Genomic DNA, 27,572 nt, shown 5'->3' with positions numbered 1-27,572 from the left:
ATAAGTAAAGTATATGTAACCTAAAAACTAATAATTATACAAATAAACTTTTGAATAATATTACTCTCATAATTTGTGACTGCAGTTTCCAGAAAAACAAATACAAAAATAAACCTTAGAAGTGAATGCATGTTTATGGAAGTATACTCACTATAGCTGAACTAATACTTTTTTTAAATAGGGTTCTCATTAGACAGTAATAATTATAGTGGCATAATTGTTGGAAGCAATTATCCTTGTCGCTCTAGCTGCTGTCAAAAAGTACATCAGAAAACATTTGGAAAAAATGAGTCGGGAAGAAAAAAGTTGAAGGATTATGTAGCCCTTCTAAATTTTATATTTTTAGTCAACTTAGTGAAATAAATAAAAATGTTTTGCCAAAGAGATTATAAATCTGGAGAGGTGCCAGAAGATTGGGTAAATACCGGAATGGCACTCTAAAATCAAGTTAGTGGGATCTTGAAGAGTGTCTTCAGTTTCAAATTAAGCCTGATCTTAATTTTTTGTAGAGGTTTTAAATAAATGAGGCAAAACATAAAAATCTAATTAATGTGAAAGAGATAATTTTAAATATCACTTATAAAGATTTAAAGTGATAAAGAAATATTGTAAAGTGCCTATGACTCACAATTTGATAAGCATTTATTTAATGGTAATGCTTTATGTGATGGTTGTTTGGGAAATAAGAGAGTGCCAAACAATAATCAAATGTACTTTTATAAAAACTACTTATTTAGTCACTGTGAATTAAAAGAAGAAATCAACAATAATGTAGAACCACATTTTCTCTCATACCTAAAGTCGGCAGAGAATACATACAAAAAATATGATGGGTGTAATGGGCTTAATCATTATTCTCATGTATCTGATTTAAAAAAAATAATGAAGGTTTGTTTCATCTTGTTTCTATATACAGAATGAACCTACTGGAACAGGTGATAATTTAACAGAGGTGTGTTTGTTAATTTAGTTGGGATGCAGTGATTGCATTCCTGCCCTCTGATGACACTCACCTTAAAATAATCTGAAAACTATCTGAAATTAGGAAAGAAAAATTTAAGAGACCAGCAAACATAAAATAGCAGTGACCTTCCGATACAGTCCATCCGGCAATAGAGTTGTTACAGACAATATTATAAAGAGCAATAGTATCTAAGCAACAGGATATCCCTTTCCTCTCAGCTCCGATGACTGTCATCTAGTATAGGTGCTGTATGACTGACCTGTCATTGGAGCAGTATCTGAACGGCTTGCAAGCATGAGATTTCTGTGTTTAAGATCATCAAAGAAGAATGGTTCATTACTGCTCAGAACATTGTATTTGGCAGAAGGGCTTCTGTTAAAAATACTTCTCTGACAAAGGGGAGATACTTCTGCTGGACAAAGCATTGTCTTAGGACACATTGGTTTGTGTAGTTCTGGCACTTCAATTAAATGTTATTTAATGTGATTTTCCTTTTTTTCTTAATTCATTTAATTCAGTATTACTTTTCCATCCTTTGAAACAGGAGTGTTCAGTGGTTAGATGTCTTTCAGACACCTAAACTTTATTGGATTAAAAAAAAAAGTTACTTCTGTCTTCATGTTTTACTTCAGTAGTGAGCTCTGCCTGATTCAAAGTAGATTCTACCTTACAATAGATTTATTTTTCTCTAAATAAATCACCCAAGAATGAGGAAAAGCATTGTGAGAGAGACTCTTCCTGACCTTCCTGTCAGAGGTAGAATTATAATACTAAAAATTTATCATGGAGAAAAAAAACCCCTATCACAGTTTCTCTGAAGAGCTTTGAGTCATTTAAATTTGCTCTCTACCTTATACAAGAAAAAAAAAAAAAAGTGTGACTATAAAGAGAAACATACCCACAATTTTTGTGTCTTTAGTAACCCAGAATATTATTTTCTGTGAAAGCCTGCAAAGATTTCTTGTCATTCTTTGGTGTAGTGGTTATGGAGCAGTTAGACAAAGCAATGTTAGCTGTAATAATTTTTGTACCAGTCATCTTAAATTGATTTATTTCCAGTGATTAAGCTGTTTTAAGTATTGAGTGAAATTCAGATCATTAGTTATGACAAGAAGGAAAGGAAGTCTTGAAGGTGTAAGAACAAGTTAAAATACACATTAGTATTAGAACAAAAAAAGAACAAAACGTAGGTTTGTGTTAATTAGAAATAACAATATGGTTAATTATGGTACAGAAATGTCAGAACAGCCACTTACAGTATCTGAAAATTGAATAATATAGATATTAATTTAAGAAGATGCTATAGTGGATGCTTTGCAGGCTTAAATAAACAATGGAAGCAAGTTCTAGAAAATTTGATTATAATAAAACTTCTAACACTGTAAAGAGATGTGCTGATACTGTGATTACACTTTTAAAGAGCTGCTGAAGTGACACATTTGGTAAGCATAACTAAGTTAAATAGACAACTCTCTTTTTTCTTTACAGCTAGGGAAATGCATTTACATATGCATAATTTGGTTTACTCTTCAAGCAGTGCCCTTGGAGCACTTTTGAAATCAGTCGTTAATAAGTAGGAGAACATGTTTGAATTCAGATTCTTCTATCCGCTTAATGCAGAGGGGTTTAATTGTGTATATCCAGTATCTACACAGGAAAACTGGTGTCTTTAGAGTCTTCATTGGTACTATCATTCTTAGATGTCAGCTGAGTAATTTGTGGGTATGTGTACTAATTTTCGGTTGTTCAATGAGGCTAGGTATGTATTTTAGCTAATTGCTGCAAGCATTGGTCAGGAAGATAATATTTTACTAGCTCAATGACCTTTCAAGCTACTGGCACTGCAAGTTATAGTAGTTAAATGCAGTACTCACAAAATTATTCGTCAGTTTGGAGGGGCAGATGGTACTCTGCACTTCTCATGAAAAAGCCTAAGATTTTAGAGATAGTTATCACATTTGTATTTGGAAACTAACTATTTTTCCCCCAACTCTAAAGAACAGCCACTGAACTCTACTGGACTTTTACAGATAACATATTCTAATTCTGATTTTTAAAAAAAATATAGATATAACTTTCAAACTTAAGTTTGAGCTTCTTATTTGTCAAAATACAGATTTGGAGTCATACTGTTATGCTTATGACCATACTGAATTGTCCTTGTGAAACACAGCAGTAATAGGATAATATTGACTATCTGGTTGAGAACAGCCTATGACTCACTTGTGCCACAAAAATAGCACAAGCTATTTGAGCTTTCTAGTGCATCCAGCCAATGAATTTATGTTTATGTAAAATTAGAATAATTGATTGAAATTCACAGCTTGATAAGGCTCAGACAGGAGATACACAAAGAACAACAGAGACTGTATTTCTCTTACCAGAACTCAGCAATTGAAGGCTATTTGCATTTCAATGTTCCTGCAGCTCTACTCCTGGAATTTTTGATGATCTGCCAAGTCATGCAGTGTGTTTAGTTGCTGGACAAATACCATCACTTTGATTGCTGTTGGGAATCTTTGAACACAGAGAAGAAAACTAGCTTAGATAAAAACCAGTATGTTTGCTCAGTTTCCGGCTGTTCTATGGTAGCCATTAGATCCTGGTAAGAACTGAAAAAGCATAACCTTCTCATGTACTTCATCTTAATTCAGGCTTTGTTGAGGCTTTTGTTACCTAAATCTAATTATGTTAATGAATTAAGCTTACTGATTCTCTTCTCTTGCTAGATGAATGAACTTTTCCTGAGATATTATGCTTTTATATCATGTAACTGGCTATTTATTTAAACATTATCCTTAACTAACTCCCTATTTATTTAGTATTAGTTTTGTGCAAGATGTACTTGAACCTATAATTCTGTATGTATCTTTTACTTATAATCTAGGTAAGCAAAAATGTCTCCTCTGAAAAAGGATTAATAAAGTAATTCTTTTGTTTTTAAACAAATTTGGAGAGAGTAAATTAAGATTTTTTTTTTTTTTTTAGGCAGTTTTGGGGGGTTGATGTTTCATCAGTTGTATGAGCAGTTACAATGTCCTCCTTTCAATTATGATATATATAGTGATATAGTGCATTTTGATTCAGGAAAAGAGGTTCTGCACTCGGGGATAGAATAGGATTGTAGCTCTAATCAGATGATTCTGCATCTTTACCAGTACAAACAGTACAGAAAGGATTGATTAATGATTTACTGAGGGGTGATGGTGGTATCACTCTTTGGAATGGCCTCCTGGTAGATCCTTGTGTAAGAAACAAACAAGTTTTGCGAAAGACTCAGGTCAGACTCTGCAGTGAAGCACTTTTATTAAGCGTTCTTGCAAGAGCAGGTGTCCTAGCTGGCAGGCACACCTGACAGATACAGTATTCAGCTTTTTATTCCCTATCATGTCTTCAAGGTCCCTCTCTTGTTTCCCCATTGCTTCTGTATTCCAAGGTTTATAACTTCCTGAGGCACCTACAGTCCCCTCAGGGGATGTCTGGTTCCTGTCTACAATTCTTATCTTAATCCCCCATACCCCCTTTGCCTGTTTGTCCCCTTTTACTTTAAGATTTCAAAGCTCATCTGGTAGATGGTTAGCAATACAAAGAAACTGATATCAGTAGGAATTGTTTTGTCTTAGTTCTCCTTGACTCCAAACTGCACAAACAGTTGCAGCAGTTGGAAGGCTTTTGCAGCAGGTAGATGTCATGCACTGATCTTGGGTATCCATTCTTCCCTAAACTTGGGACTCAGGTAGACTCTGTAGATCTCTAAACAAGTTTTTAAAAGGCTGTAAAACTTTAAGAACGTAGGCTTCTTTCCAGCTGATGTTATTGAGAATCTAGTACAAATTATTAGAATGCTATATACTTGTCTTGACTGTATAGGAACTCAAAATGTAAAGACTTGAAGTAGTTACCTTTGTCATACTGAACTACAGCTGTTGCCTGGGATTTATTGTTGTCATATCTTAAGTATCAAGACTAACCAGCTGTGCAGAGTCATTTCATAGACTATTCCCTAGATTAAGTTATTTTTTCACTTAATCTGTGATCAAACTCAAACTGCATATTATAACATGTCAAGTGCTTATATATGGTGTGTAGAGTTGTATTCTCAGGTTAAATTAGCTTATATCCACCCAAAGAGTGAGGAGTATATGACCTGTTGTGGTTTTGCCCAGCCAGCAATGAAGCACCATGACAGTCTCTTGCTCGGTGCTCCCCATCCACCCCCACCCTCGTTAGGATGGCAGAGGCCCCAGTGAAATGGGAGGAAAAAGATAACCAAGGATATTGTGGATTAAGACAAGGGCAGGGAGGGCTCGCTGCCAATTACAGTTCCAGGCAAAACAGACTCCAGTACTCGACTTAAGAGAGCAAAGTAGGAAAGTTTATTCTACTACCTACTAGAAACAGAACAGAAAAAAAAGCAAAAAATGGAGTGGGATGATGAGAAAATTACAACCAGCACTTTAAGATCTCCCTCCCCCATCCCTCCTTTCTTCCCAGGCTCAGCTCACTGCTCCTGATATCTCTACCTCCTCTCCCCTCAATGGCTGGGGGGGGCAGGTAGGGAATGAGGGATGCGGTCAGTCTCTCAGAGATGGTTTCTGCTGCTTGCATTCTACACCTGCTCTGATACGAGGCCCTCCCTGGGAACACAGTCCTTAATGAATATCTCTGGTGTGGATTCTTCTCCACAGTTGCAGTTTCTGCAGATACAGGGTCGCTCCCACAGGACAGGGCCTCTTCTGGGCATAATTTTAATGAACTTCTTTGGTGTGGATTCTTCCCCACAGTTACAGCTTCTGTGAATATGGGATCCCTTACATGGGACACGGCCTTCTCTGGCCATAGTCACTGCCCCTGGCATGAGGTCTTTAATGAAGATAATCTCTGTCCCAGATGTAGGGTCTTTAGCAGAATGAGTCACTGCCCCTGATGTCGGGTCTTTAATGAAATGCAAACAAATCTGTTTCACCAGTCCTTTCCACAGGATGCAGGGGAGTCTCTGCTCCAGCACACCTCCTCCTCTATTCTCTCACTGACCTTGGAGTCCGCATGGTTGCTTCTCTCTGTCTTCCTACTCCTTGCACCATCACCAGCCAGAAAAGGAGGGAGAGAAGAAGGAAGAAATAGGAAGAACACTCCTCTTCTGTCTTCCTCTTAAAAAGTAATGGTGAAGGCATTTAATTGGCTCAGCCTCAGAAGTGGGTCTGGCTCAGAACCAGGGAGAGTTTTGAGCAACTTCTTACAGGAGCCATCTTTACAGCCCCTTCCCCCTTACCAGAAAAGGCTGTCATGTCAAACCATGACATGAACTTAGAGATGGTGGAGTTTGCATTACTTATCTACATTGAACATATCTCTGGAATAATTCACAGTACACTGAAATATGCAGAATTATAGGTTAATTTCTACTAAAACTTTACATGAAAATTTGGTAGATGATCAGAAAGAAAGAAAGTACCAATATAAAAATAGAAGCCTAAAATAATGATAAGGTAGAGGTTCAGCAGCAGTAATAGAATATTAGAAAAGATCTTCAGTGAAGACCTAAAAGCTTTCCTTCTGAACAAGTGATCAAGATGATTCAAAAGGAAGCTTCACTTATGTGAGCAGCTGTTCATCAGTAGATACAGCAGATTTTTCATCTGACCGTAGAGCTCTAGGAACTTGGAAACTTGGGAATATGTTTTCTACTTAGGGTATCTTTTCAACCACTTACCTTAAATATAGTAGATTAATTTTACTGCCTTTGCAAAAACATGTTCATTCAGTCCAGAGAAGGAAGTGTAGGACTGGCCAATTAAAGGTTGGGTTTGGGGATTATTTTTTTAGTAGCAGAAAGATTGGATGTTCTTGTTCAATTTTGAGAATGGCCAAGAGGTTTTCTAGCTGAACTACATTCTAGAGAGAAGCACCTTTAATGATTGAAATGCTATTATAGAATCAGAGTGAAGAGTTTCTTAGAAGATATATGCTTTTTTCTTTTTTCTTTCAAGTTCATCTTCTTTCTTTAGCAAAGTACCAAAACTGTAAAGGTTTCCCAAGTAGCAAACTACACCAACTGAATGTGTAGCCACTGTGTTCATAGTGTGAACATCTAGGATCTTTTCAGACTTAGCAAGCTAAAATTTAATCCACACATTCTTCTGGGGAAGACTTAAAAAAAAATTATAAATATGCATTTTGTGGGTTATAAAAACCTTTTTTTTGATTGGATTTCTTTTTCTCTAACCAGCATTAATCTCTAGTTCCCAGGCATCTACACAAAAAATGCAGAACAGTAACTTAGTGATCATGGGAGAATGCAGTTCAGCAATTGTAACAAACCTACCCTAAGTCATGTGTGTAGTAAAATATTTCACTAAAGAGTTACTGAATGATTTTATCAAAATAGAGAACCACTTCCCCAGAGCTGTTTTTCTATCTATGAAGGTTCAAATGGCATAACTTCACTTGCTAGGTGTAAAGAAAGTGGTACCTCTTTGCCCAGCCCATGAGTGCAGTCATAAAGAAAGCAGAAGCAGCTCATTCCTTTTCACCAGTTGACCAAGTGTCATACCTGATAGAGCTCCCCTCCTCTGCTTATAAACTTCGCTTAGAAGACAATATGGGAGGAGCTACCATGACAGGTAGCAGCAGGAATAAATGATTTGTCTCATGTTGAAAAGTCTAAACAATACCGAATTACTTCCTGCTTGAAATTTTGAATGAAAACCAGGAAATTCCATAAACACCAGAATAGTTTGGAAAAGACATTTTAGTTTCTCAGAATATTTTGTGTACTCTTCTTTCAAAAACTGGGGGCAGGGGGCGTGATGGAGACTAATTAGAAAATAGACTCCACTGTTGTTTCAGTCTTGTTTAGTTGATAAATAATATTTCAGCATGTGATATTGAAAGTATGCAGAATTTGCAGTAGAAGCTTCAAAAAAACAATATTCTGATTGATTATTGTGTTGAGCTTGTGTGGAGCCATTTCTGGTTAGAAGGGAGGGACTGCAGTGGTGGCCCCTGTAAGAATTTGCTGGAAACTTCCCCAGCTCTAACTTGGACCCACGTCAGTGGCTGAGACAATTGTGTGCCTCTGTGACTGCTTTTTAAGGAGAGAAATTCAAAGAGGAGGGTTGGAGGAGGTGAAATGTGGGATGAGGAGGAAGAGACCATGAAGACCGCAAGGTCAGTGAGGGAAGAGATGGGGAGGAGATGTGCCAGAGCTGAGACCTCCCTGCATCCCATGGTGAGTCTGCAGCTGTTCCCCTGCAACCCATGGAGGGAAATGGTGGAGGAGACATCTGCCAGCAGCTTGGGGAGGACCCCACTCCAGGGGTAGTGACTGTGTCCAGAGGGGCCGTGATTCTGTGGGAGGTGGCATTGGAGCAGAATGTGCCTGCAGTTCTGAAGTCTTGGAGGACTCCCACACTGGAGGAATTTGTGAGAAGAAGCTGCAGCCCTTGGAAAGGGCTCATGCTAGAGAGGTTCATTAGGGACTATATACCATGGGAGGGACCCTGTGTTGGAGCAAGGGGGGAATGTGAAGAGTCTTCTGAGGAGGAAGGAGCAGCAGAGACCATCTGTAAGGGATTGACCACAACCCCCATTCCCTGCACTGCTATACCACTGAGGGAGAGGAGGTAGAGATATCAGGAGCAGGGAGCTGAGCTTGGGAAGAAAATGGTGAGAGATCTGAAAGGGCTGATTGTATTTTTCTCACCATCCTGCGTTGGGTTTTTTTGCATTCTGTCTGTCCGGTTTCAAGTTGGTAGTAGATGAAACTGATCTTATTTTCTTCCCTAAGTCAAGTAGTTGAGTCTATTTTGACTGGAACCATAATCAGTGAGTGAACTCTCTTTGTCTTTGTCTCTTGGCTATCTTTTCTCCTCCCATCTCACTGGGACCTCCATCATCCTATGGGAGGTGGGAGAGAGGATGGGAGCTGCATGATGCCTCATTGCTGTCTGGGCTTGAACTGTGACAGTTGTCACATTTTAAGTGGTTATCTTTCCAAGTTGCAGAGGAGGATGCGTGCATATGCTTGTCCTTCTGATAGTTATGATTCTCTAGTTTTACTTTATATATATTTCATGATATTTTGGATATACAAGGAAAAGCATTTAAAACATAGATTTTTTTTTTTTTTTTTAATTTGTATACAAGTGATGTAAATGCACAAACGGTTCACTGGTATTTCCTTTATTCTTAAAACCAACCAATTTGGTATGTAAGATTCTACTACATGCATTCACAAAACTAAGGGAAGTTGATCCAGTGGAAATTTTAACTGCTGCTATTTTGGTGACAAATTGGTGCTTCGGTTGGGTTTCTCATTGTGAAGCCTTTATTGGGTTATAGTCATGCTCTGAGGACTGAGTTCTGTAGGTCTGCAACTGAAATACTTTTTAATACAAAAATTGATTTGATTCCACAGACAGTCAACAGAATGTGTGTCAGGCTTTACATTACTAGTACTTTACTGGCATATATTTTTATCTCATGTTAAGCTTTCAAGAGACTGGACGGGTTCCTGTGTTACCTACTCTAGGTGGTCCTGCTCTGGCAGGGGGTTAGACTAGATGATCTTTCGAGGTCCCTTCCAACCCTTAAGATTCTGTAATTCTATGAAAAATAAATAAGAATCAGTTCACCTGTAGACTCACTCATCTAATCATCTCCAGTGCAATAAAATTAAGACTAGTTTCTACATGTTCCTTACTATCAATTCCATTATGTTTGGTAAAATAAAAACTCATGCATATCATACTTTGTAAGTTATATATTTATGCAAGTGTGAAGATGGTGGAGCTCTAGTTATTCAAGAAGGGGCTATAATTTGTCAAAATCAGAAAAAGATAACTATATAAGTCTGCTATAAACACAAGCGTGTGCTGCATGGAGATGTATTACAGAAAAAAATAAACCTACTTTACAAGTATGTAACATTCAGTGACATTAAAGAGGTGCAACCATGTAAGTATTATTTAGCATTATTGTATATATGTTCCAGACCTATTCAGCCTAGTGCTAACCTCATTTGAAGTACTAGGCTCTCAATCTATTAGGTTAATTTTTTTGTTTATTATGTTTTATTTTATTACAGAATAGCATATTTTAAATTTGAAATTGTTATAAGGAGATTATAAATTGCTTCAGGTCTTGTGGAGAAAAAAAAGTTATTTCTGTAATGTAAAAATTAGTGAAGTTTTGTACTGCATACTTACATTACCTGTTTCAACTGAGAAAAGTAGATTCTGATATTTAAAAATACTTATGAAGGTTTCTTACACTTAAAAAAACCCCCTTACTAGTACTGTATTTCCAGATGTGTTCCTGTTGCTTAAAACATATTTTGTTTGATAAACTAAAAAAAAAAAGTCCACATGCAGATAGCATTTATTACTGGTGCGTCTACATTACTTTTTATTATTTACAATATATCCTAGCGTAACACTTAAGAAAAGCCCGATATTCTGGTGTATGTGGGCATCAGTACATAGATATTTATGTGTTTTCACATTTTTGATTTCTGTGTGATATCTTCTACTGCTTTAGGGCTATTTCTGGTTGTTTCAGGGAATGTAAGGTTGTGTGGTCTTAGGAAAGGTGTTTGTCCCACTGTTCTTTTGTATCAAAATTCCTTTAAAATAACACTTTTTTAATTTAAGTGAACACTCAAAAAGGTTTAGCATGGAGAGAAGACACTGAATTTACTGACAGTGAAATAGCATTAATGCATATAAGGTGTGCTGAAAGTGCATAGTTCTTTTCTAACCTGCATGGCATAACCCTTTGGAGTGCTTTAAATAAATATGTTCTTCTAAAAATATGGTTATTAGCGTGTTTAGAAATAACTTTAAAAGCTGTTTTTAAAGACATGCATCCAGAGACATGCACAATAAATTCAAAGTCTCAATGTTTCAGGGAATCTAAATTATTTTCAGAATTTCAGAAATTGAGAAGGGATAAGTGGAAGGAGAAAATGTTGGGCTGGTGCCAAGCGATAGCTCGTAACCCTCACAGACTTCCAAACAGCACAAGAACACCCGAAGTCTCAGGTGATGCTTCACGTAACTCTACTTTGGTGAGTGAAAAGTTGCATTTCATGACGGTGGCATGCTCAGATGAACTTCAGAGGTGTTAAATTTGTTTTTTAAAATGTAGTGTTTACCATTGACTGCATTGCCTGAGTGTGTGAAATCCTTTAATAGTATAGCTATTTACTCTTTTTTCATCTTTTATGTTATGCATGGTCCATTCCAACTCGCATGCTATGTCTATAAATCAGTATTGATGTTTTGTGAATTGTAAAGTCTTTAAGCAGAAATTGTTCTAATATGGATTTTTTACATTATTTGTGATCTTAATCAATGCAATAGCATTTGGTCCCTGATGAATACAGCTGGACAATTATCTAAAGATACCTTGTTTGCTCTTTGCTCCTGCCTGTAACAGGAGTACAGTATGCTATGTCTGCACTTGTGTTAAACAGCTTTATTTTAAAATTATCTTCATATATATAACTTGATGTGGAAAGAGATGGTTGAGTTTCTGCATGCAAAACTATTTTGAGTAGATGCTCAGACAATGTCAACAGTTGCATAGTGGAGTTATCATGAATTGTGTTAAGTTGAATAAAGTGACTTGTTGACAAGCATTTTAATCCTGCAGTTTTTGCTCATGCAAATAAATCCATTTACATCACTAGACCTCCCCAGGTGAGTAAAAACTGATGCTTGAATGTAAAGGCTTCAGACTGCCCTGCATGTCAAAGGAAAAAATGTCTATCCGCTTGTTTTTCTTCAACTGTATTGACATTTTCACACTACAGCAAAACTTATTATTTGGAACATATTCAGTTAAATATGCCTGGTCCAATTTCATTAAAAAGTTTAAAATAGGCATAACATTTTCCTAGCCTAAGAAGCATGAGGTATCAGGAAGTATTTCCCTCCTCCCATTGCTGAAACGTGGACATGATGACATCTAAACAGAAAGGGGAAAAATTGTTTATAACCACTTATCAAATGTGATATTCCAAGGAGCATGAAGAGAGTTATAAATGAAGAAGTGGTGGTCTGTTTGAAAGTTGCAGAAAATCCAACTTAATGTGTGATGCATCTTATTCAATGGCAAATTATATAGAAAGTAAATTTCTGTTAAGGAAGAGGCCACAAAAAAGTATTTCTAAAAATTGCAAATTTTCCAGTTTACTTAATATCCTAGATTGTTATTATAAGTTACCTTCATTTGAAATAATTTTCTTTCAGAGAAATAAAAATAAATTAAAAAGCAATAAGTCATGACAAGTATATTATCACCATATTTACTATTGCTATTAGTAGTACTATTACTATAAAAAAAATGATGATTAATAAAGTTTAGGTATTACTAGTAATAGCTGTTAAGAAATTTAGATGTCTGGAAATTTCCATATTTTAATTTCTTCTTGACTGCTAGTCAACATTTAGTTCATTTTAATATTCCAGAGAAATGCATTCTAATCTAGAAGATGGAATTAAGAAATGCTGGACTGGCATGGGTCAGTATGTCTGGAGAGCTGTCCTGCAGAAAAGTACTTGAGAGTGTTAATCTACAGCAGGGTGAATACTAGCCAGCAGTGTGCCCAGGTGCCCAAGGCGGCCAGTGAATTCCTGGCTTGTATCAGAAATAGTGTGACCAGCAGGGGCTAGGAGTTGACTTTCTCCTTGTACTCTGCGCTGGTGAGGCTGCACCTTTAATATCGTGCTCAGTTTTGGGCCCCTCACTTTAGGAAGGACATTGAGGTGTTGGAGTGTGTCCAGAGACAGGGAGTGAAGCTGGTGAAGGGTCTGGAGCACAAGTCTTATGAGGAGTGGCTGAGGGAACTGAGGATGTTTAGCCTGGAGAAGAGGAGGCTGAGAGGAGACATGATCGCTCTCTACAACTACCTGAAAGGGTGCTGTAGTGAGATGGGGGTCAATCTCTTCTCTCCAGTAATGAATGATAGGATAAAATTAAATGGGCTCAAGTTGCGCCAGTGGAGGTTTAGATTGGACATTAGGAAGAACTTTTTCAGTAAGAGGGTTATTAAGCATTGGAACAGGCTGCCCAGGGAGGTCATGGGGTCACCATCCCTGGAGTTATTTAAAAGACAGGGAGGAGATGCTGAGGGACCTAGTTTAGTTTAGTGATGGGCTTGGCAGTGTTAGGTTAGTTGTTGGGCTCTACGATCTTAAAGATCTTTTACAACTGTATTGACTCTATGATTCTGTGATTCTCACTGGGACTGAAGTTCATAACAGTTTAATCAGTAGAGTTAGCGTGCTTTAACCTTATTAATATTAAAGCTTGTTCAAAAGTAAATTTGCTTGAAACTATATAGACTGCCTCTTAGTTGTTGAAGTGTTTAGGAAAGCCATGAATATAGACAACTGGGAAAGATACCGTGTGTACTTTAATGTTGTAATTGGCTATAGAATAACAATCTTCACAACAGGAAATAAAAGAATAATATCTCTTGAGGCCTGTCAAGTTTTTCTCTTCGTTTTCTTTACTTCTTGGTCTCAACCATTATTCTTTCTGTCCCTCACTCCTGAAGTACTGACATTCAGTATAAGCTTTTGGTGGCAGCATCTTTCCAGCTTGTGGTTTTTAGGCTGAAAAAACGTATTTCCTCTATGATAATTTTGAAACTGAAAGCTTGTTTCAAATCAGTTTTGATTTTGCTTAGTAGTCTTAGCCTTTTAATGTTGAAATTTTTTCCGTCTGGTCTTGAGTGAAGATAGAGACTTTAGCAATGGAAAATGCAAAATAATGAAACAATAGAAAGTAAAGAATGTAATAAATTATTTATTGTAGTGTTCAAAACCACTTCTGATGACGTTGTTCTCAAGTCCATTATTTCTGAATTAACTTTCATTTTTCCATCTGTTGACCAGGTTCGCTTAGCAGGGATTTATTTCGTCAGTTTTGTGAGCATGTTTATGGTAGGAAGACATAGTTCTTTGCTTCCTTAGACTGTAGATGGCAAGTTTGGATTTGGCAGGGAGCAAGCTGCATTGTACATTGCATCCATTTTTCACCTCTGCCATATGCCCTTGGAGTACCTTTCTGGATCAGCAGAATGTCTCCTGTATTTCAGAACTTCAGCTAAGATTTTAAAAAGAAACTTTCCTTTCCCTTTAAAAATAAACCCCCTAAGTTGTCATTTCACAGTGCTACTTTCCAAAAGAATAATGATCTGAAAGTTGCAAGTACATCTTATTAATTTTTATGAAAAGAAATATTTTTCTCTCTTATTTAAAGAAAGAAGGCAGCTTGTGAAGTAGGAAGGAGGTTATAATCATTAACAAATTGCTTTTTTCATTAAGCAAGTAAATGGAATACTGAACGGCAGGGCAGGAAAAAATAAAGAAATTAGCTCATGAAAACACTAATAAATTTAAAGAATTTAATAAAATCAGTTCTTCTGTTTCATTTTATTTAATGCTAAGGTGTTCTGGTTTCATCCAAATAAAATAAATTCTGAAGTATTTGAGCAAAATTTAACTAGATATTCTTGGAAATATTTTTCTGTTATTATTTTCCACTTAATTATAGTGTTATCCTCAGGCTTTATTGCCTTAGTCTATTTGAAGATTAAAGGCTTTGTGTTCAGTTTTAAATGGAAATATAACTTCTTGGTTCTGAACATGTCTAAAAAAATATGAGTCATTCAGTAATCAAAGAGACGTAACTTCTCAAAAAGTATTGTTTAATATTGCGATTTGATGGATTTGGGTGTTTGTATTGATAATTTTAGAATCCTAGGGAGCAGACATCATTTTTTTTTTCATATTCAAAACAATTTTATATAGTCACAGAATCACAGAATAGTACGTCTTGGGAAGGGACTTTTAGAGATCATCTAGTCCAACCTCCCTGCTAAAGCAGGTCCACCTACATTGGGTCACACCAGAACATGTCCAAACAGGTTTTGAAAACCTCCAAGGAGGGAGACTCCACACCCTCCCTGGGCAGCCTGTGCCACTGCTCCCTCACCCTCACAGTGATATAGTTTTTTCTTATGTTTAAATGGAACTTTTTATGTTCCAGCTTCATCCCATTACCCCTTGTCCTGTTTCTAGCTACAATAGAAAAAAGTGATGCCCCAGCCTCCTGACACCCACCATTTAGGACATAAAGCTGGAATGGTAGCTAGAAATCTGTTTTTCAAGTTAAATTTATTATTGCCTTGTGCTTGATTGTCCTGTCTACATTGTTTCTAAACTATAAAGTTCCACCCTTCCTGATGTTCATAATAAGATTTTTTTTGAGAGACCTGTAATATAACTTTTCAACTTTCCCTTTTTATAATAGCTTCTGTATTCCCATGAGTATTTTAAAAGGTTTTGTCTGTTCCTGCTCCAGTTTGAACATGAGTGACCAGTTGTACATAATATTCCAGATCAAGCTTTCTGTTCCCAACAATTGTGATACTAATTCTTCCCTATCCAGTAACACAGTTGTCATACTGTGCAGACTTAGAATCACTTTATCAATGTTTTTTATAGCTGTTATATTAGTTTTGAGCTCAAACCTATAGACTATATTACTAACCTATAGAATATATTGTTTTGATCAGTACATGAAGACTACATCAATTCTAATTATCACTATTTTTTTGTAGCCTTCATTTATTATTTTTATCTGTCAAGAAGCAGATATTAATTCAGACAAATCTGAAGATGTTCAGATTATTCTCTGCAGGTTTTTTCCTTAAATGCAAATTCACATATATTTCTTTTTTTTCCCCATTCTCTGATTTTTGCTAGAGTTGGGGAAAGAATAACATTGTTTTCTTCCTTTCATTGAAAAGAATCCAGACCTTGAAAGCTCATAGTTCTATGCAGTAGCATGCAATAGTATTTGCAGTTGTCTTCTGAAAGGATAATTGATGTAATTGAACATGTACAATTTAAAATTCTTTCTTCATGAGTCACTTGTTTCATACTGACAGTATCTATTTATACTGTGATTCTGTAAGCATATGTATGTATGGTTAGTTTTAACAATTTTATGGAAATATATAAATATGCATTAACATTGATTAAGCAATTTGACTAGAAGCAGTTCTATTTAAGAATATGGAGTTGTTTTCATCTGAATTATCTTCTTATTTTCATAGCTATTCAGTAGACTGTTAGATGGCAGGACAGCTTTTGGAAATCTAGTAGTAACTTTAGTATTGCAGCAAAACTGTATATGTGAATCAAGCTGTTGAAAGGAGAGATTCTACAAATGTAATTTCAAAAGAGGCAGAATTATTCATCTGGAATAATAAATTACTTGCTGTTTAAACCTTCTCTTATTCTATAGTTGTATGCAGCATGTTTAATTACACGTTGAAAAAAGGAAACATTGAGAATATAAACCTTTGTGGTTCAGGTATATTGCCTCTGTCTTCTGTGTCCAAGTAGCTTATGGGGTAATAGACGAGGTCTAAATATATTTTTGAGGGGAAAGGAGGGTCCTATTTTTTCTCTGATACTACATATCTCAGCTGGGCTGTTTCCATTGATTGTTTTGTTACTGAGATGTTCTGTCCTAAGTGACTGAGTTTTTCTGTTTACTTCTCATGGACCTCATGAAATTTATGCAGTGTTTCAGTGAAAGCTAGTATATATCTAAAAAGCAGAGTTAAAGATTTACAGCTTGGGCAACCATGAGATTTACATTCTGGGCAACTATGATAATTTAATTTGAAACCATAGCAACGAGTATGGAAAGTCTTTAAGAGAATGAAAAGTATCCAAATTGATACTGTTAAAAAGAGATGCTGTGGTCCACAATTGTTTTAAACAAGATTTATATCAAGGTATAAGGTTGAACAAGAACCTAGTGGTAGCTGATAGGATAAAGAGGGAGGTGATGGCTAATTACCTTAGATGATTATAATACCAATATGCACACCGCTAGGAGGAGACCCCACATTGTAAATGTGGGACCACCTTATATGTGTTGAATAGATGTTTAGACATAAGGAGAAAGGTAGTTCATTATGAAATCTTTAAGTGACTAATCGTATATCTTGATGAAGTTTTTCCTTTGTTATGATTTTGTATATAAGACTCTCCTCATTTTCAGGAAGATGTGCTGCTGTTGTTAGTTGCCTAACACCCTATTCTGCAGGACACCAATAAAAGCAAATATCTTGACTCAGTGTGTTGATTGGCTTTTTGCACACTGGGTGGAGGACACTTATCAGGGACAACAATAACATTTGTTTTGATATATTTGGGCTAAACTTCCATTGTTCATTGAACTTTTTCATTCACCTATTTTTCTTTCCTCAGATGCTCTAAGGCCTTTTGAGAAGAAAATTAGATTGTTCACTTTTTAGCATTTTATAATATGTTGCTTATTAGCTTTTTATTTAGGAAGTCCTCCAGTATATATTAATATTAAGCTATGGAAACTTTCTTATGGTGTAGATATTTCACATGGAGCTCATCCTTCTGCATGATGTAGCATGCTCCACCACGGGACAATGTTTTTTTTAGTATTTATTGCTTTCCAATTTACAGGGTCAGCCTGAGCTGTCAGTGGCCTCAGTAGCCATACCACTTCAGGCCAGTCTTATTGATTTTCCTTATATTTAAAGCCAATTAGCAGTTATTAGTTGGGTTAACATCACCTTCTGACTTCTCAGCACAAATGTGTTACAAAGATGTGAAGGTGTGAAGACCTCATTTGTATATCTTTTCTATGCATGTGTAAACCATTAGAGCAGGGCAGATGTAGACCAAAGCTTTTGGGTAAGTCTTCTCCAGTGCCCAGTTTTTTCCTCAGTGTCTACTAGTGTCAATACTTGTTATTTCTCTAGTGATTTCAGTTACCTTCCCCTGTGACATGCTTAAAATGACAATCTTCAGTGAAATCCCTTTCATTTCACTTGTGAAAAGGATGACATATTTCATGAATGAAAATCATAGAATCATAGCAAACCAAAGTAGTGGTAGAAGATGATTCTGCAACTTTCTGTTTTAAAAAGTCTCATGGTAATACTAAACACTTAATTTAAACCACAAATTTACATAGTACTCCAAGTCTGGAGAATTTTTCATGGTATTTTGCACTCTAATACTGCTTAAATTACAAGATCCAGAAACAATTTTAGGATAAGCTCTCTACTGTGATGAGTACTGCAGTGTGTGAGATTGAATCCTGTAAACAGAAATGTATATGCACAATTTATTTGCAATCTATGCTGGTACCATTTCCGTGCTGAGGGCGAAGTATGTGCATAGAAGTTTGTGCAGCAGCAATTTAAACCATTGATAGAAAAGAAAGAATCAGAATTTTCCTCCTATTTATTTATTTATTTCAATGCTGCTAATTTAAATTGTCCTAATCACAAAAGTTTGTGTAATTTCTGCCACAGTGTTCATTCTCACTGTTTAGTGGTTAACAAAGTAATGATTACTGCAAAATTTACTCCAAAATACTAAAAAAAAAAAAATTCTTAAGTGGAAAATGGAGATGTACATGCATGCATAGAAGTCATTTCATGGATTTGTTTTATTATTTAAGTTTTGCTACAGATAGGGGTGGAAGACGAAAACAGCAAACTACAGGGAGCTGTATGTCTCCCTAGATATACACCTAACATATTCTTCTGCTGTACTGTCCCCAGAAAGGCTCTTCCCAATACCACAAATGATTTGGTGTTGGCTTTGTGGCATAGTGTACGACAATTCTGCAGCTAGCTGTTCTGCTGCTGTGTGGTATGTCAATATATCATGGAGCCATTTCAGCCCACATTCAGCACTTCCACTCAGCCTGTGGGCTGGTTTTCCTCAGCATAATTAGTCTGCATGTATCAGGACTGTTTTGTGAGCACCTAGTTAGTACAGAGACATTTTGAGTCTTCATGGTGGTTCTGTGTGTTTCGTTCTTTTATCTAACAGAGGCATGCTCTAGCACAGAAGATTAAGAAGGGCCTCTTGAAATCCACAGCATATATGAGTTTCCCTTTTTATAAGAGTTTGATGGAGCACTGAGCAAGCTGAAGGTCTGGGGAGAAATCATATCTTCAAATAAAAGATAACCTTTGTAAGCGGATTTTTCCAAAAATACTCTGTGGGAGGATTTTGAAATCTAATGTTATGACTCTGTTTTCCAGTTAGCAGTGTCATTGAGTCCTTGCTATTGCAGTTCTAGTGTCCCCTTTACAACAAACAACGTCAATAGAAAGTGCTGGAATGATGAATGATATGTATGTTACAGAGATGACTTGTGTTGCTTGCATTGTATGTAACTTTCATGTAACTTTGTGAAAGTAATTTCTAATTTGTGATTTTGATATTAATGTGAGCTAACAATAACACTTAGATAAGATTTCACTTACAATTCTAAGGTGCTTAAATTCTGTAGAGACCAAGGTGTTAGACCTAGTGATAGTGGAAATATTAAATAAAATTGTATAATTAATACAAATGCTGAGGTTTAGTGTTCATTCCACAGGAGGTGAAAATAATAGCATGAGCCAGGTACCCTGCTGCAGTTTCAGACACGTTACTTCAAATATTGGTCTTGGAAATGCCAATCCTATCAATTTAATTAAAAATGAGTATGTGGTGAAAGATGGCCATATGTGGATACTGACTGGATCTCTTCTGTTGACTGTGAAAGAAAGCTGCCTGTGACCTTCTTAGGCTAATTACATTCAGGGTTAATCTTTTATTCCTTCCCCCTTGCCCTTTCATAAAGTACGAGATAGGAGTAATAGGATGAGATTAAGAAGGGGAAATTTAGGCTGAAGGTGAGGAACATATTCTTGACAGTGAAATGTCTTAGGTTGGTGTATGATTTTGTATTGAGGGTTATAGGAATCCCATGTCTGTAATCCTTGAAATTTGGAATGGAAACATCTACAAGGGATATTTGTATTGTTTTTTCCCTGCTTCTGATTGTCTGTGCATGGTTTTGTTTGGCGCTTTTTTTTCCTGATTTTGAAAAGAAATACATCCTATCTTTTCTTGCCTTGGTAATCCTTTCATAAAATCAATGGTATGAAAGGTATAACTTCAGTCCTAGATCAGTTAACTGATTATGATTTGTCTAATCATTAATCATTGTTCAAACAAAAGTGTTTAGATTTCATCCTTTGTGAAGATCTATTTTGCGGTCTGTTTTCTATTCTGTGCCTCATATTTTTAATTTTTTATGTTTTTCAATTTGCACTGATCCTGACAAAATTTGTTAATCATGTAATTTGTGTGAGTTACTGGTTTTTATAAGGTATTGTAAATAGCATCTTAATCTTGGCCTGCCTACATTAAGAACAGAAGCAGCAAATGTAGCTATGCTTTTAGCAGTTTTATACTCAAAAGTTAAAGAGAGATTCTCTTTCATGATGAATGAGGAGAAAAGTAGTATTTCTGTTACTTTTTTTTTCTGTGTTGCTTTGGAGAAACAATTTTATGACTTACAGCTTAAACTTGATCTGAGAGAAAAAGGAAAAACATGACAAAAGTTGATTTCTTAGATGTTTTGATTATTACAAGGTCCTATTTTCCATTTATTTTTTATTCATGCAGAAATGATAGACTTACATTTTGAGAGATGTTTGTTATTCTTAGCTTTAATATGGTATTTATTTCATGTACGAGAATTATGTTTTAAGTTACACTGACATATGCTCATGTTTGTAATCTATATTGTTATTTGTAAGTGCTTTAGTCTAGCAATATGTAAAGGTGATACTAAATATATTTTGAGTTTAAATACTAAATTTGGATACTGCTTTTTTTTGTTTTGCTATGGTGAGAGAAGACATCTGAGTTTTCTTCCTTTAGAATCATACCTTTAGTGTAGAAAAGACCTTTAAAATCAAGTACAACAATTAATGTAAAACTGCCAAGTGGAAAGTTTCTCAAAACAATGAAATTTGTTACTCATTTGAGCTATTCCTTACGTTTAATATTTGCAAAGATACTAAAATAATCTTGGAAAGACTTTGGGTTTGTTTTCTTTGAGATTAGGATAGTAAGATGTGTATGGAAAAGCGACATTAAAAATTCTTCTTTGAAAATGTAGTTGGCTATAAAACGTGAACTAAAAATGAGTGATTATGTTAGTTTTATAGTAACTTGTATTCCTTCCATAGAAATTAATCTAGTAGTTTATAGCAATTTTACCTCCCTTTGCCTCCCATGTTACAAAAAAAGAAAAAGAAAAAAAGGTCAAAACCAATGAGAGAACAAATATTGAAAATACCATAAAATTGAAAGACATTGAAGATTGTATTAATTCAATGCAATCCCATTTTGCTTTTCCGGGGTGTAATTTGGCTCTTCACAGTGTCTTGAGGTCTCAGGCAAGAATCAGTACTCTGTTGTTTACTGCCCATCAGTCCATAATTGACACTTTCAGTGTAACCAGTGGAAGAAATATAGAAGGGAAATGTGTAAATAGGAGGAAAAGATGTATTGTGGAAGAAAGAATGATTGTAGAAAAAAACACATTAGGCCATTCATTTGAACTTGTGGATTCCCTAGAGAAAGAGAACTCTGGCAAAATAAGCAAACAAAATAAAAATGTCTCCAAACCTGAATTAACTGCAGACTCACTGCTCCTTGTATTTCACAGAGAAGTTGTAGGCAGAATAAATTTCTGTGAAGTGAAATTTATAGTCATGAGATTATTGAACTAAGAAGGCATGTTGATTTTGGTCCATCCAATAGACTCAAGCTCACTGTAGATGAAGACCATAGAGGCAGTACGTAACTGATATGGTAATTGTTGATAATCTGTAAGTGTGGTGTATCAAAACAGTATACTCAGATTTTGTGTTTAGTGGGAGAAAATAATCTTACCTATTCAGATTTAGACGTATACTTTTCTTAAGTGATACTAATTTAGGCCACAGTATTATCTGATGCTGAAATAATGAAATTTAATTTTTTATTATGGAAACCTGAATTTATTTAATCATGTTTAATGTTTGTTTTCTCTGTGTAATGTTATTTCAGAATGTGCTAATTGCTTCTTGTAATCTTAGTAATCAATAAATATTAATGCTCACAAAATGTTAATAACAGCTGATAAAAATGAAATGCGGAAAAATGAGCAATTAAATTTAAGCAATTTAAATGATTTTATAACAGCATAGATAATTATTAAATTGTCAAAACATCAGTAATGATGCCTGTTGAACTACAGTAGTATGAGATAGTAGCATGAGATAGTTTGAATATTCTGTATAGACTAAGTATGATTTCTCTTCATTTTCTTTGCTATTCTGGGTTAAGGCTATTTTATTTAAAACTGAGATTACAGAATCCTGAACACCTCTTCTGGATACCCAATTCAAGATACTTATGCCATACTTAAAGAAGCGCTAATCTTTTAGTAATTTTAAATCATTAATGATGCTCCCTGTCTCTGAAAATCCTGTTCTGTAGTCAAAAGAGGTGTTTTCAAAAGTTTGAACCTAAAATTTGCTTTCAAGTCATTATTTTTCAGTTTCAATAAAAATATTCTGACTTTCAGAGTACTTGAAAAACCCCTTTACTTCCCTTGGCAGATTTAATCACAAAAGCTAAAGCACTTCCCGGTAGCACCCCTATATGATCTGGCAATACTCCTATACTCTTCCCAAGCAACTAGGCCCTTTTTCTAACTTCCATGGGTGTTAGACATCCATCATTAACCTGCTAGTTTTGAAGACCTTTCCTAAGGAATCTTCTGAGTTTTTACATGCAGTGCCACTGACATGAATGACAAATAGTTATTTTGATTCTGATTTCTGTACTTTAATCATAGGATCATTCATTTTTTTCTGCTTGATTTTGAACATTGATCATATTTTCTATCTAAACATAAACATTAATGTGTTTGAAAACCATGGCTCTGCAGAGTGATTAAAAGGCACAGAATTTAGCAAAGTCTTAACAGCAAAACTTTGCTTTAATGCTGCCAGTGAGCTAAAAGCTTTTTGTTTGTCATGTACAAAATACTTATATGTAATTCACATCTACACATAGGGTTGAATCAAAAAATGTTAATTTTGGTACCATGTTCTGAAAAAAATATTTTTAGAGGAACTTTCTTATTGAGTTCAGATATGAAAGAATTTCAGCATTACATAAGAAATCCCTTTTTGTGGAAAAAAGTGAAACATACATAATATGAACTTATGTTATTGTATTTTATTTCCTTGTTTGGATGGTTTTCGCTGGTTTGGTTTCGTTGGGTTTTTTTAGGAGGAGGGTGTAAGATGGAGCACTACATTCTTAGGCCACTGGAGCATCATATTGCTGCTCCATAGTGTCCTTTCTGTCACTGAACTATGGAAAATACCACAACTTCAAGTTGTGTGTAGCTGCAGAGGAAAAATCAGTTGCATGGCAATATCTGCATGCTGTTATGAATACACTGCCGAGTTTAAACTGGCACAAAGATCCTATCTGTCACCTACAATTTCTTTGAAATTAATTAATAAGATGGGAGTTAGGTGTAGGTAGGGGTTTTTTTCAACTCAGTATTTAACATTTGAAGAACTATTTGCAAAGAGGTACTTTTTTAATAATGTGGATTACTTTAATGTAAGTTATTGCTTTGGTCAGTGCCTGCCATAGAAAATGTGTTACTTATCAGCTTCTCAGATGCATGAGATGTGCAATTATCATAGTAATTCTGTGTATTTATTCTCAATTCAAAGCATTTAGTAAAGCAATTGGTTTCATGCAGATAAAAAACAATAATTGAAAGCGATTTGGTTTTGTACATTGGAAATTCAATATGCTTTCTTTATTTAGGTATTTAGTTTATTTTTGGGGTGTAATTAACTGCATAAAGGCTAGTCAGAATGGTGTCTGTTTGTGCTTGTGTGTGTCAGTGCATTCAGAAGTGACTATCAAATTGCAGTAAAAAAGTGTATTTGAGTCCATAGTATGCTTAAGAAAAATCCTTACAAGCAAAGAGACTCTTGTTTTCAAACATTTCGGTAATCTAGAGATCTACACCTATTATTAAGAATTTTGTTTCTAGAGGCCATTGTCTGGAGATTTTTTGTTCTATTTTTCCTTTTTTATTGCATGGTCCAGACAGACACTTTCTTTACCAAAGTATGTATAAAGATGGAAGAATATTTGAAAATTTTGCTTTCTGTTAGCTCATAGGGGACCAGACCGACACAAGTAATTTCTTCACATTCCAAGTAGTGTAGTTAGGTGAATGTGACTTTACCTGCATGATTTTGGTTCTAAATTGAGAAATTAAAAATCTAGTATTTGAATTTTCCCGATTACAAGCTTGTATTTTGCTTTAAGACAGATTGCCTCCTTCAGAGAAGTAAACTAAAAAGTACTCTGGCAAGTATGCAGACTTGCAGCATGACTGGCAGGAAAAGTAAATATGAATCCTAACAATCCATTAGAACTTCTTAAAAAAGTTAATATAGTCACTTTAAGTAATGCACTTTTGAGGATTTTGTTGCATATTTTTAAAAAATTGATCTAAAAATAATTAAAAATAAATTAAAACATTTTAAAAGTGCATATGCAGTTTAAAACCAAAGGTGAATGGAATAAACTCCACTAGTTAATCTCCTTGTGGCTTTATTTAAAATAATAAGTAAAATGATTTGTTTTCATTGAATATTGCTAAGAATGTAGCAGGACAGTTCTCTAATATAGCTTCTATTTTTCCCTGCAGGCAGTATAGAGTCTAATTTAATGCCTAGCATTTTATTTTTTCTTCCAAATACAACCCCTTACCTACCAAATAACATCTGCATTGCCACGTAAATGCTGAAGTAAACTCTTAAACAACTTGACCGCTTCTTTTAGGGCTTTTGTACACTATCATAGTGTCAGGTTTAATGCTTGGAGTGTTTTGAATCTCGTTGTAATGAGGTCTATAGACTATGAAATCTCTGATATCGTGAGTCAGAATGTATTTTTCTGCTTTTTGTGTCTGATTATACATTTTAAGTGGAAAGTAAGTTTTTTAAATAAAAAGCATGAGACACGAAATCCAAGGATCAGTAACTTGTGCCACTGGAACAGTGTAAAGTTTTGTGGGTTTTGTTTTAGTTATGCAGAAACATTTCCAAAACTATTTGATTGCCTTGAACTGATTGCAGCTACGTGAAAATGTAACCATTTCAAGGTTTATTAGCTGAGAGTTCCAAGGAACCATCTGAAGCTGCTTTAAGGACTACATTCTTATTATTTTTATTCTTTACATAAATAAAAAAAAAATTAGACCATTTGCATTGTTTTTTCAATAATATTTAATTTATTAAAATCTATGGAAAGGACTAATATTTATTTTTCAGACAAGAGGTTTAAGCTTCTTGTGCCATGATAAAAAATGAGAGAATTGTAGGTTTTTGTAAATGGGGTGTGTGTGGGGAATTAGCTATGTGAAGCTGAAAAATAGGACATCTGCATGTCTTATTCACTCTTTTCATCTTCAATCCCAATATTAAATAAATCATAGAATGTTTTGAGTTGGAAGACACTCTACAGGTCGTCTAGTTCCAATCCCCCTTGACAGGGACGCCTTCCATCTGACCAGGTGGCTCAAAGCCCCATCCAGCCTGGCCTTGAACACTTCCAGGGATGGGGTATCCACAACCTTTATGGGCAACCTGTTCCAGAGCCTCACCAGCCTCACAGTGAAGAACATCTTCCTTACGTCTCTCTCAATCTACCCTCTTTCAATTTGGCGCCATTATCGCTTGTCCTGTCACTAGTTGGAAAGTATGAGACTTTTATATGGAACTGTAAAAGTCTCTCCCCAGCTTTCTGTGATTCTTGTCAGCCCCCTTTAAGTACTGTAAGGCTGCTTTAATGTCTCTCCAGACCCTTCTCTTCTCTAAGCTAAAGCACCTCAGATCTCTTAGCCTGTCTTCATAGGAGAGGTTCTCCAGCCTCTTTGGTAATCTTTGTGCCTCCTGAAGCCCCGCTCCAGTGTGTCCATGTTCTTACTTTGGAGGTCCCCAGAGCTGAACAGAGTACTACAGGTGGGTTCTCATGAGAATGAGAGTGAGTGAAGTCCATGACTAAGAAGTGATAGCTTGCTGTAGCCAAATATATTTGGACCTACCTGAAGTATTTTTACTGTACATTTTAATTTGTTTTCCCTGTTCCATTTATCTCACTCCTTACAGTAGCAATGAGCACATTAACAAAGGAAATTAATCTTTTATCATTACTATGTCACAAACTGTGATCTTGTCATATTTTGTAAGATAAGCAAACCGGAGCCAAATCAGTATTTAGAAATCAACAAGGGACAAAACAAGTAGGCCTACAAAACAGATAGCTCTTTTCTTGCTAAGATTTCTTTTTCTTTTCAGCAGATGCTATTCTTATGTGGTTTTTAATTTATCTCTTCCAGATGCATTCTTTTGAAAATACAAAACAAGAAATTTCACATTTTGTCACTGAATTCTTGGATATACAACAGATATATGACTTTTCTTGTTTCTCATGTTGAGTAGTGAATACAGCTCTTACATAAACACTTAAGAACATATTAATATTACCCAGCATGCAGATATGTTTGGAATTAAATTTACTTCTTTTTTTACATCTTTATATGGGGCTGAGTATTATATAAAGTAAATCATCAACTGTATTTTTGGTGTTAAAGGATGCTGTAATATGACTGGTGTTAGTATTATGCAGTGCACTCTTAAAATTGAAATATTATGCTCTCTTGGAATTTTTTTTCCTGTTTTTTAGTGTTGAACAATGAGAAAACAATAATGAAATCCAAATGTGAGACCTTACGTCTCTGTCCACTTAAAAAGATGGACACGAAAATAGTTCCCAAAGTCAGATTCATCCAAAGTCCAGTAATATGGATAGTTACCAAAGGATTCATCTAGTCCTGTGTCATGCCTTCTTCAAAAATAAGTGATGCCTGAAGAAGAATACAAATATCAATATTCTGTGGCATGCTCCTCAAATCTGAAGAGATATGCAGTCACAGGTTCTCTTCTTCCATATGAGATAACATAGGGTATTTAACAGCCCTTGATAAATGGGTTTTTTTTCATTAATTTCACCAGTCACATTCCTTTTAATATCCTTTGAACATTAACTTTTAACATTGACCAATTTGTCTGGCAGAGTTCCAATCTTTAATTACTTGATTGTGTGAAGAGTTACTACTTGTTATTATTATTAGCAAAATCCCTAGGCTCTTAATTAGAAGAATAATGAAAGAAATTACCAAATCTGATATGGATTCTTTCAAAAGAATGCCCTTTATGCCTCTTTCATAGCCCAAATTAAAAAATTGGAAGAATCCCTGAGGGCCTAGCATATATTTGCTGTTTCTCAACAAAGCCTAGTCTACTGTGTGAATTTTGCAAAGGAAAAAATCATCATCACTTATTGATACTATATCTGAGGTTATTCCTTCTCAACTTGATAGTCACAATTAAAGAAATTGAAATAGGAGCTTTAAAACACTTGTTCTTGTTGGAAGTCTAAATGAAATGGAATAACTTAAAAGCCCATCAAGCAGTGTGCTGCTCCTAACTTCAAGTTTCTATGTGGTAGATCCATAAATAACCAGAGCAGGAGATCTGTCAGGACATTCACAGGTACCTTCAGTTGAATGCAAGAGTAGATGGCAA

At 35.4% G+C, this 27,572-nt stretch overlaps 1 protein-coding gene across 1 annotated transcript in view; it reads left to right on the top strand.

Moving 5' to 3' along the window:
* The first annotated feature begins 10,931 nt into the window (after positions 1–10,931).
* The window catches only part of MARCHF1 (membrane associated ring-CH-type finger 1), a 92,998-nt gene continuing 76,357 nt past the window's right edge, over positions 10,932–27,572 (top strand). The window contains exon 1 of the mRNA XM_061992694.1: positions 10,932–11,033. Coding sequence (XP_061848678.1) covers positions 10,932–11,033 — 102 coding nt within the window. The remainder of the gene's footprint in view (positions 11,034–27,572) is intronic.

Source organism: Colius striatus, chromosome 3 (assembly GCF_028858725.1).
Source record: "Colius striatus isolate bColStr4 chromosome 3, bColStr4.1.hap1, whole genome shotgun sequence".
NCBI classification, from domain to species: Eukaryota; Metazoa; Chordata; class Aves; order Coliiformes; family Coliidae; genus Colius; species Colius striatus.
The sequence above is the reverse complement of the archived record's forward strand: the minus strand, read 5'-3'. Positions and strand labels throughout refer to the sequence as shown.